We start from the raw sequence: 12,434 nt of genomic DNA, 5'->3' as shown, positions 1-12,434 counted from the left end.
CAATGCCTAATCCTAAAATCTCCCTGGTGGGGCCTAACACACAGCTTATTGAGCAGTGCAGATAAAATTGTATTTTGGGGAAGGTGCATTTACCCTAGAATACGTTTTGTTGTCTATATTGATCTAAAGAAGCCCATATGAACAGTAACCTAAAGGTCATTAAACAGGAACTACAGTAAAAATAACGTAATTAAAGTGCTTGATTTTTACAATAATTATTTAGAAATGATTTAGTCAGTGTTTACCCTATTGTAAAATCTTTCCTCTCCCAGATTTACATTTTGAAATGTATCATATGGCGACATCTTTACTGCTGGCAGGTGATATCTGTGGAAGGAGATGAAGGCTCCCCCAGTGTGATGTCAGTACCTACTGTAGGTGCTGAAATCACACTGTGGGGAGGGGTTTCACTACAATATCAGCCATACAGACTCCCCTGATGATCCGTTTGAGAAAAGGTAAAGATTTCTCATGGGAAAGGCGATATCAGCCACTGATTGGGATGAAGTTCAATCCTTGATTACAGGTCCTCTGTAAGTTATTTACTTGGTTGCTATAGGAACATCAATTTGATTGTTGTTAATAGAGAGTCTATACATGTTTGCTGACACAATCGTTTCTCAGTTTTCTCCACATAAAGCCCTCTAGGGCATTTTGAACACACAATCAATATACCATGTTAGTCGACTTGAAACAGAGTCTTGTATGTAGTGATTTGCAGGTGAGATTAATAGTAATATCCTCTTGGATGTATGTGCAGGTCTCGTGCCTTTTCTGCACACTTTTTCCTTTAAAAGTTTGTTGCTTAATCTGTTGAGTTATTCATTTTATGGTATCATGCTTATTTAAAAAGAAAAAAATGAAAAACTCCTTCTGCTTTAAGTGATGGCTGACAACATATAAATCTCTACTATAATTTACATGAGTAGAGTATTGTACCATGTTAGCCATGAGTGAAGCCAGAACATTTTGAATCAGAATGAAGCTATTTTCCTGTGGATTAAGCAACCTAATATGCCTGATCAGGGGCTTGATTCACTAACCAGTGCTAACTCAGATAGCACATGTTAAGGCTTTGCACATGCAAACTAGGGTGCTAAGTAGTTTGCACTGCAAAGCTGTTGCTGTTCGCGTGCTATTTTATCACGCGTACAGCGTTACGCGGTGCGTGCTTATGGCGCTGCGTGCAATGCTCCGTTTGCATGATAAGCCGTCTCTTTGTGAGTTAAGTCTCCTTAGCACTAGTGTTGGGCGAACAGTGTTCGCCACTGTTCGGGTTCTGCAGAACATCACCCTGTTCGGGTGATGTTCGAGTTCGGCCGAACACCTCATGGTGTTCGGCCTTTTTAGTTCGGGTTCGCCCGAACAGCTCAATGCCCAGCCGAACAGGCCAAACAGGGCCCCTGTTCGGCCGAACAGGGCCCTGTTCAGCCGAATACTGCCCCCCTATGGGGTCGCAGGCATAAGGGGGGAGCATGCCCCGGTCGCGGGGGGGTCGGAAATTCCCCCCACCCCCTCCGCTAGCGCTCCCCCCTCTGCCCGCTTCCCCATACAAAAATTTTCCGTAAAGTTCAATAGTACCTTCAGTGGCTGGCCTGGCTGGCACTGTGGTGTGTTGTGAGTGAGGAGGAGGAGGAGTCCGAGTAGGACGCGTTGAGGCCAGGCAGCGGGCGGTTCAGCGGTAGTACCCTTGTGGTACTTCCGCCCTTTCTCTGACCTCACGTCCTCTACGTGATGACGCATACGAGGGTACGCGTCACGCGTACCCTCGTATGCAGAGGACGTGAGGTCAGAGAAAGGGCGGAAGTACCACAAGGGTACTACCGCTGAACCGCCCGCTGCCCGGCCTCAACGCGTCCTACTCGGACTCCTCCTCTTCCTCACTCACAACACACCACAGTGCCAGCCAGGCCAGCCACTGAAGGTACTATTGAACTTTACGGAAAATTTTTGTATGGGGAAGCGGGCAGAGGGGGGAGCGGTAGCGGAGGGGGTGGGGGGAAGTTCCGACCCCCCCCTGCGACCGGGGCATGCTCCCCCCTTATGCCTGCGACCCCATAGGGCCCCCAAAAGCGGGATGTTCGGGGAGTTCGGGGTTCGGGCCGAATATGCCGAATATCTGGCCCATGTTCGGCGAACGGACCCGAACCCGAACATCCAGGTGTTCGCCCAACACTACTTAGCACGTGAAGTCATTGCTTAAAATGCTAGTTTGCATGCAAATCATTGCATGCAAAACTTTACGTGCATATTAGCGCGTGAAGAGGCAGTTTGCAGGTGCTAAGGGGCTTTTCACTGGCGTGCTTTAGTGAATCAAGCCCCTTTTGTGAAAAATGTACCAAGCACACGGGATCACCACACTATTGGCCATAGTATTTGGAGTGGTAAGTAGCTCACAGCATGTACGCTACTTATCACCTGGCCATGCATGAGGATTACCAGCAAATCCAATTGCTAGCCTCACTGGTGTGATGGCCGAGCCTTAAGATTATTACTCTAAAAACTGAAAGTAGCATTGCTCCTGTGTGCTAGGTGATGGGTAGTGAGGTCACTCATCCAATATCCGCCCCTGCATGCCAAGCTCTCTTGGCATGGTCTTCAACAGAGCGGAAGTGACAAGCACACAACATAGCCGCAAGATCATTCATGTAGCCGTGCATTCACCATCCAAAGCCAGAACACTTTGAAAAAAAAAACAGAAGATGGGCACAAGCTATAATATCGACTTTGCATTTATTGTACAATCATCACATCATCACAGCAGAAGAACAGCACTGTGGGAGTGGATAGCAACAGGGCTGGTGGTAATTGCAAAGGATTGGTGGGTAGCTACGTGCAGCAATGGTAGCATGGCAGAGAAGCTCTGGGGGTCTCCTTAGTAAAGGGAAATCCCAGTTGCTTGGTAACAGTGGCAGAAGATGTGCATTAGGGACATTAGACCTGCTGCTAACCAACAGGTCTAAGCCAATGCTCATCTATGAAGAGGAGCACGGCTTCTCAGCAGCATGAAAAGGGGAATTGGATAGGGTGTAAAGAACTCGCTAGCCCAAAAATGTTTTTGCAACATTCTGCTGGGTGTTAACTTTAATTCGACCATTTGTGAACCAGCCAGAACTTAAGAGGACCTGAACTCAGAACTTCCTCGCTGCTATATAAGATAAACAACAGCATAATCACGTTTAAAGAAAAGCATTTATTTGTTACAGCTGATACAAATCCTGCAATAAATCTGCATTGTGTCTACTTCCTGCTTTCATGGAAGCAGACATAGGCCCATATGCAATTTACTTTTTCTCCTGAGTTATCTCCTAGGAGATCATTTTTGAATTCTCTTTAAAATAACTTTCAAGCATTTTTCAATGTTAACAAGTTGGTAAAATGCCTGGCCCATATACAATTATCTTTTTCTCCTGAGTTTTCTCCTACGTGATATTTTTAAACTTGTCAATAAAATGCCTTTTAAAGGAATACTTAAGCCAAAAACAAAAAATGATATTTACTCACCCGGGGCATCCCTCAGCCCCCTGAAGCTGTATGGTGCCCTCACAGCCCCGCTCCGATCGTCCTATCCCTGCCGGCGGCTACTTCCGGGTTCGGCGACAGCCGCCGACAGGCTGGGAATGCGGCTGATTTTCCGCGTTCCCAGCCGCTATATCACCCTCTATGCTGCTATAGCGTATATATATATACGCTATAGCAGCATAGAGGGTGATATAGCGGCTGGGAACGCAGAGAGTCAGCCGCGTTCCCAGCCTGTTGGCGGCTGTCGCCAAACCTGGAAATAGCCGCCAGCGGGGACAGGACGATCGGAGCGGGGCTGCGAGGGCACCATCCAGCTTCAGGGGGCTGAGGGATGCCCCGGGTGAGTAAATATCATTTTTTGTTTTTGGCTTAAGTATTCCTTTAAGCCACCAAAAAACAAGAAAATACTCAAAACTATTTTGATAGTACTTTTTTCACCTACTTTTTGGTACTGTTTTAGTTGAAAAGTGCTGGAAAGTTATTTTAAATCGAAAATGAAAAATGATCTCCTAGGAGAAAACTGAAAAAGTGAATTGCATATGGCCCTCTGTGTTTACAACTGTGATAAGTTGTAAAATAAGAGCAACAGAAGATTTCTTTCAAGAATAAGCATTTGATAGAACAAAAAAACATGAATTAATTAGCTGTACTTACATTATACAGGAGTAAATTCAGTGTGCTGATAAATGTACCATTTCCGTCTCTTACAGAAATAGCAGCTGCAGATCTACAATGGTAAATTAGTAATAATAACTTGTTATTATCAGATTCTATTAGCGATGACAAGTTCATCAACATATCTTGCAAATGGAATTGTGGATAGCAATACTGCAAATTAAATAACCATATAGCTACAACAGTACATCACTTCTGAACTAATGTTTCATCTTTTTATTAGTACAGTGTATATCACTGTTCTTTAAACCAAATAAAAATAATTACTATTAAATCCCTGGTCAGGCAAACATGTTTTAAGCTTGTATCATCCCAACTTATCCTACCCCTACCCAAGGGTATAAAATATGCATTAAATCTTACAAATTGGCAGATATAACTAAATTTGGGGCGTATCAGTGATTGTCACTGGACCGGCACTGGTTCTTTGTGAGTCATAGGGGAAGTAGGGAGGGAAAGTATGGACAAGATGCCAGTCACCACCCCACCCAATCAGAACACTGGAGGGAATGGCTGAGCTGCCATTCAACACTTTGTACATGTCAAGGGACAGGTTGACAGCCAGTGGGGTTAGGGGTGGGTGTTAAGGAGCAAAGTTTAAGGTCTCTTTTAGCCCCTTATACCTTTGAAGTGGTTCTGGGTCACCATGAGCTATCTGGGTATTCTGTATCGACAGCTGGTGATTGTGCTAGAATTATGTCACCAGTCACTTGGGAGCATGTTATAGGTCACTTGATGCTATTGGTCCTATTTTATTAGATCTCTAGAAAGCTGACATTGCACTATGACAAATATTCAGATATACTGCGCCAAGCGCATAAAATGTCCAGTGTGGGCACTGGGTAGTGGGTTCACACGTAGATAAGATTCCAGGATAAAATACAGTCTATAAAGGTCTTTTATGGATCCTTGTGGATGCTTGCTGGAATAAAACTTTTATCTGTGGAATCGTTCCTGGGTTAGCCTTACTGGCTGGATGACAGCTCAAGTGCTAGATCCTCAAACAATGGATGCCTGGATAGCAGGTGAACAGGTGTATGAGACTTGTGTGAGTTGCCGGTGCCTAGTCTCAGCCGGATTGCTCTAACAGCTTAGGATACTGTACATCCAAACAAATGAAGAGACGGCACACTTGTTCCTGAATACAAGCAAAGTGATTGCAGCCAATAGTGTGCCGTCTCTTCATTTGTTTGGCAAGTGCTAGATCCACCTGGTGTATGAGGTGGCAACTATCTGGTGAGCCCCTGTCTGATTGATTGAGGATTCTGATGTTATGGTCACTGTATGCTGCTGACCTTTATACAGTTACAGTTTTACGCTATGGGAGCTTTGTGTTTTCTTTTCAGATACTAATCGCTGTGGAGTGTACACTGGTACCTTTTATAGATTGCACTATGCCAGGTTTTACACTGTATTTATAACAATTTCATAAAGCACATGGTTCATTTTTAGATATTACTGGTGTTGCCTATATATATATATATATATACAGCGCTGCGTAATATGTTGGCGCTTTATAAATGCAATAAATAAATAAATTAAATAAATAAATATAGCACAGTATTTTGGTTCTGCACTTTCAGGATCCCTGCTGATTTGGGACACACTACAGCAGAGGTTTGTATTCAGGGTTTTTTGTCTTGAAATAAAACTAAAGTACTGGAGGAGATGCCATTTTTTGATGACTGATTCATGTGGGAGGCTTCATCCTCCAGAAGTGCTTCCCTGAGCACTTTTACCAGCTACTGTGGCATAACCATTAGAGAGAGCAAAACAATTTCTAGTATTACTCCCTGGCATTCTCTGATCTGATTGTACTAACTAATGAGCTACACCCTTCCTCCAACCATTGCTCAGTTAAGCAGACAGCATAGAGACTAAGAAGAGGTTAAAGGGATCCAAGCAGCTCTTGGCTTCAAATTGCTGCAAGGGCTGCCATTGTTCAGAAGCTCACTCCCCTGCTATTTTACAACTGATTTTATCCATGCTAGGTGTGAAATTCTTCAACTGTAACTGATGTTTTCTGTTTGAAGTACAATGGGGGTTTGTTTGTGGTCAATTAAGTCTAAAGAGGTGATTTCTTATCTGTCTTCCACCATCTCCTGCTCAGGGACCACAGGTCCTTTGCGGACAGACAAAGTGGCTAATTTAACCCTTAGATGTAAAAAAAAATGAGGTAAAATTAAAGTTTTTTTTAATAATAAACCACATTTTTAGAATGCATTTTTAATTTTCTATAGAGCTGCCCTGGGTGTTAAAAATGATGCTCCTAATGTAGAATTACTTTTATGTTAGCTCGTTTTTTATTAGTTTTAAGCACACTTTCAACTATGAATTGTATTTTTCATTGACGGGGTACAGCAAGGTTATATAGGACAATAATAGTTTCCATATAGGGGATGAGATAGGAGATTTTATGTTGGAGTGTAAAGCTTGAATTTAGGATGAGCGTAATGACCCAATTACGATTACACTAAATTTCATGAAATTTCACGAAATTCGTGAAATTTTGATTATGGCCGTAATCAAAATTTTGCGCATTTCACAAAATTATGCCATATTTTGTTTTTATGGGGAATTCCGTAATTACGATCATTTTCGGAATTACGATCGTTTACGTAACACAAACAAATCAGAATTTCATTTTTAACCAGCAAATTTGATCTTTCTCAAAATTGTGTTCCAGTCCAGAGGCTCCTGATACATTTAAAGCGACAGCACTTGCAGGTACCTTTGCATTATCAGATATTGCAAGGCCCAAAACCAAGTGGCTCAACATGACAGCTAAGTGCACCATGGCAAAGAGCACCTGTCTTAGAAGTGGCTGCAGATAGAGCCTCCTGATACATTTAAAGCGACAGCATGTGCAGGGGCCTTTGCATTATCAGTAATTGCAATCAGTAATTGCAATCAATGAGTGACTTTCCTGAGTTTAGTCATGACCTAAATGTGCATAATTACTATTAGAAATGAAATTATGTTCATTTTTGTAACTAAAATAACTTTGTTTCTATAGAAAACATAAAATTACTAAATTTTGCGTTAAACACGAATTTGCAGCGAAACGCGAAATTATGAAGCCGAAATGTTGCTTACGGAATTCCAATTTACGATTTGTATGGCAATTACAACATTACGAATTTGTGTCGTAGCAGCAAAATCCGCGTCCGTAATTAAGAAAACGCGAAATTTCGAAAATTTTGGCTCAACACTACTTGAATTGGAGGAGTTATATTTTACGGTAGGGCTGAGATAGGTTGTGGAGGGGGGAAATGTATCTTCTTTTGATAGCAGGACAAAACTAACTGATGACTTTTGCAGATATTAACATTAATGACACTGTACTGCATTGACAGTTCTTGCACAAAACTAATGGCACCAAGCCTGCAGTGCCTAGTTAAAACATACAGCATAAAATGTACTTCTTTATTTAACTATAGATTGGTTTAAATGGTAATATAGATGTATATGTCCTATGCTTCTAGTAATCTCCCTTGAGACAAAGTCAATAAAACGCTATTTGCTTTTAACATTAAAAAACCTTATGCCTGATGGAATGTGAAGAAAAAACACAGCTTAAAGAATCTAAGAATCTACGTTGTATATGGTTCTCGCTACTGTTCATGCTCATAAGTTCTTTATACAGAAATCACACTGACAAACCCCACTAGCACAACCAATCTAACATGTGCACAGGCTCTGTGGGGTACCCTTATTCTTTTGTCTATATTTCCATAAGCCAGAGAAGGAGTTGATCTTTACACAATATGCTATAAATAAGAAAACAGAAAGCCATTTCACACAGATGTTTTTCTTTTTCTAGCCATTACAACACACAAATGTAATCACCATGGTAAACTTAGTTAAACAAAATATTTTATTTTATAATCTTATGGAAGAAAACTAATAATTACTGCACTATGCATTTGCTTACTGCATCAGAAATCAGATTAAAAAGAAAAATGCTAATGCTGACCTCAGACATTTTCAATGTTTGATGATGACTAATTAACAAAAAAATCTCATCTATGCAAAATCAAACCGGCCAGTTATAAAATATTACTTCTGCTCATTTTATCAAGTTGAAGAGCCAGATATGTTTATATAATATGATTGCATTGGACTGAATCAAACTCTCAAACATTCTTTTGCAATCATTTTAAATCAATAGTTGAAAAACATTCCATCAACATCTATATGTATGCAGCAACTTGGGAAGCACTAGCATTGCATTATTTTATTTTGAATATATAATTGTAACCATTCCTGATACAAGAATAAAATCACTGAATGATTTCTATGGAACAGTGTTGCTAGTCACCCATAATTCCAAGGAAGCCCAATTGCAGGATTTTTTTTATCATAGAATTGAAGAATAATGTAGTAAGGGCTTAAAAGAACCCTTTTGGATTTGTATTGCTGTTCTCTTTCCCTGTCTCTGAGAATTTCCATCACTTCCTGTCTAGATAGTAAGTGGGAGAAACCTCATCAAGAGTGATAAGAAAAGCAACAACTAAAGATTTTTTAGAGAGAGGGCAAGATTTACAATTCTCACTAGTTTTTATTGTTTGTAAAGCGCTGCGGAATATGTTGGCGCTATATAAATAATAATAATAATAATTGTTGCTTATATCTTTTGCCTTCCTCAGGACTCATGGTTTTCACACTAAAGCCACAAATCTTTATGTAGGTCCCAGAGGTAGGAAGTTATGGAAAGTATCTTCAGTGGTGACAAAAACAATCAGTGAATACTTTCAAATTTCTAAACTTTGTTCACACTATTCAAAACAGAATTAAAAAAATGTATTGTCTTTAAACTCATTTATGTTCCACCTATTTGTAACCAGGAAACCCTCAGTTTTTAAAAGAACTATGCACTGCACTAAGCCGGTGCCCGCACTAAGCCACCAATGATTGTTGTGAAACGTTTAAAATGTGTAAAACCTGTAGCAAAATTTGAACTATGAAAAGTTGAAATCTAGGGAGCAGAGCCCTTTCTAGGCACTGGCCACCCAGGCACAAGACTGGGGTGCAACCTAGTATCCAGGGTGTGACACTCTGCATTGTTTAGCACTCGGACATAACAGATTGCTAAACAATGTTGTGAAAAAGCAGTAGTGATGCCAGTTTTTCATGTGGTAAGCAATCATCTCTAATAATACAATTCTAGCATCTGTACTTACCTTTACAAAGGTGCATGCAAAAATAGTGTTGTGGAACATTGTTTGCTGATTTATTTATTTTTAAAGATAGGCTTACATTTTAAAAGTTTTACTTGATCTAGTAAACAAACTAATTTCAATAAACATTTCAATAAGCAGTCCTAAAAAATGTGGATTAACAAAACTTTGAAAACAAAATGCTAAGTGTGTTGAAAATATATTTTTACAACTGTACATCATTTCCTTTTTGATTAAGCCCAGAACATTTTGACACATCCCTGTAACTATACAGTGCACTCAATGGAAATCCTTTATATTTTGTATGTATGGTATTGGTGCAGCTACATACCTTTACATTATATACAAACAATCAAAATTTGGTATCATGGTATACTTACGAAGCCAGTTGAGTGTTATTCACCAAATACTCCAGAGGATAGCTGCAGCTAAACCTGTACAAAAGTCCAGGTAAATAGCTTATAATAGTTGGAGGATCTGGAGTATCTATATATCCAGAAATATTTCCTATTTGCACCATTGAAACTTCTCCATAAGCATTGGCTCCAGGTACAGTGGACACCTGTTAGATTGAAACAACAAAATAACTAAGTTAAACTAGACTTGACACACAAATAAATACATAATAAGTTTTCAAATCAAAGCAGTCTCAGTTTGACAGACCCTGTTTAACATATTCTATTTTATCACTTTATCTGATCTTCCTCTCACACTAAAGGTGTGAACGCTCCAATTCAAAATTTGTGTCACACATTACTGTCACACTGAACCATCCCTCAACCGATGACTAACCCTAGAATCCCGCACTGGTGCCTAAGACCACTCCACCCGCTGTCTAATCTTAACACCCCCCCCCCTTCCCCAGTGCCTAACCCTAAGACCACTCCACCTCGCTGCCTAACCTTAACGGATCCCTCCCCCCAGTGCCTAACCCTGAACCACTTCACCCCACTTCCTAACCTTAAAGCGAATTCGAGATGAAAAACTAACTATAAAAAGTAACTTGTCTATATATCTTATCTAAAGTTTAGATAGTTTACACAGCAAATCTAGCTGCAAACAGCTTCAACAGTTTATGATTATTTATTCCTGTGATACAATGAGAGTGGCCATGTTCTGTTTGTCACATTACTCACAGGCAAGCTGATCTGCATATCCAGCCCTCAGCCTATGAAAACTTCACTCCCCTCTCTTCCTCCCTCCTCCCCTCTGCCTCTTAAATCTCTGGCTAGTAACCTCCCCCTCCTCCTGCCCAGACGGAGTTCCCATAAGTCCTTGCTTTTAGTGCCAATGCACTCGGGAGAAGCTGTGGGTGAGGCTTGTTTAGTTTAAAGGGAATTAGAGTGTTAAAACAAAAAAACAAAAAAGTATTTGGCTTGAGGAATGCCCTATAAACTATATGAAAGGAACAAAAGTATGCAATAAGTAAAAGTTTATCTCGGATTCACTTTAGCCATCTACCCCCTCGTGCCTAACTTTTAACCCCCTAAACTCCCACTGCTGCCACAGGCGGCAATAGTATAAGCTTCAATTAGCACTTTTACTATTGCCGCCAATGGTGGCACCATTTTAACGGCGCTCGTCCCTCATCATTTTTATCTGCTCATCCCCTGAGCTATACATACAGCATTACAATTCAATCCCAGACAGGGAAGGTGTTATCGATTTTATTGTATCAGACTGGATGTTTGAGGTAAAACACAGGATCCCTTTGTTGATCTGCTATGCACAACTCACACATCATGTACACCCCATTTCATGCAGTTATGCTTGCTTACTGCATGATCATTTTTATCTGCTCTACCCCTAAGCTATGCATACTGCATTACAATTCAGTCATGGACAGGGAAGGTGTTATCGATTTCATTCCCTTGTATCTGACTGGATGTTTGAGGTAAAACACAGGTTCTCTTCTTGGATCTGCTATGCACAACGCACACATCATGTACACCCCATTTCATGCAGTTATGCTTGCTTACAGATAGTGGTGCAGTTCAATCTTGATAACACATTGCGTAGTTCTTCACATCAGTATTGAAATCTCCCATCTATATTTTATAGTTACTAGACTGCCATCTACATTCCACACAGCAAGGGCTGTGGATAATCTGTATATAAGGAGCCTCTTTTATTTACTTTGCTATGGGGTTTCCAAAGTGAATGTTGTCCCTCCGGCTGCATTATATAGCAATTTCGCTTATGGTATATAGTTTTTCTTAGCTCTCAGTATTTCTGCAGACACATTTCACTTTCATTACATCAATACAATAAGCTGACGTCTGTGGCCACTTCAGAATGATATATTTTATAGCTGACTCATTGCTGTGCGTGCCACAGTTAGTGAAAAGTCCCCTCATGCCCTCTCCCAGTGACAGATGTAATTGGGGAAAAAAAGTAATTATACTTAGTATAGAAGATTTGAACAAAATTGTTCTTTCACTTATCCTTTCATAAACTAAAAACATGCATTCTCTATGCTTATGGAAAGGTTAATACCAGCACCCAAAATATTGCTACATGGTTGGAATATTTTGTGTTATTTCTAGAAGATATATATATGGAAATGGTTTTATCCCTCTAAACTAAATTTCAGGATGTAACCAAAGTGTCTCAAAGCACTTCTTGTCCATTCTTTGAGGTTATGTGACCAATCCACTGCCCGTCATCTTCATCTGCATTGGGATGGGATGCAGGTATTACATCTAAAGATTATAATGCAAGATAGCATGTAACCTTCTGGAAGGGATCAATTCTCATACTACCAGGATGTCAGACCTTGCCTGTCAGGAGGAGGTGGGACAGCAGTGTAGCAGGGAAGAAGTCATATGACCATGATGGTTAGCCATTATCAGTGGTGTAGCTAAGGAGCTATGGGCCCCGGTGCAAGTTTTACATGAGGCCCCCCCAAGCACTCTATAAATGACAATTGATATGGCGCACCAAAACCTGCAAAGGACATCAACAGTGTCAGAGGTGCAAGTAGGGGATGGGAAACAGCTTGTTAATGATTACTACTATTTAAAGCATCTATAGAAGTGATTATTACCAAGACAAGGC

General features: G+C 40.6%; 1 protein-coding gene across 1 annotated transcript in view; it reads right to left on the bottom strand.

Annotated features, from left to right (window-relative positions):
* ZPLD1 (zona pellucida like domain containing 1) overlaps positions 1 to 12,434 on the bottom strand; it is a 344,870-nt gene that overhangs the window by 54,388 nt on the left and 278,048 nt on the right. The window contains exons 4-5 of the mRNA XM_068265320.1: positions 9,758 to 9,939; positions 4,177 to 4,249 (exon numbers count right to left, since the gene is read on the bottom strand). Of these exons, the coding sequence (XP_068121421.1) occupies positions 4,177 to 4,249; positions 9,758 to 9,939 (255 nt within the window). The remainder of the gene's footprint in view (positions 1 to 4,176; positions 4,250 to 9,757; positions 9,940 to 12,434) is intronic.

This window comes from Hyperolius riggenbachi, chromosome 2 (assembly GCF_040937935.1).
Source record: "Hyperolius riggenbachi isolate aHypRig1 chromosome 2, aHypRig1.pri, whole genome shotgun sequence".
NCBI classification, from domain to species: Eukaryota; Metazoa; Chordata; class Amphibia; order Anura; family Hyperoliidae; genus Hyperolius; species Hyperolius riggenbachi.
The sequence above is the reverse complement of the archived record's forward strand: the minus strand, read 5'-3'. Positions and strand labels throughout refer to the sequence as shown.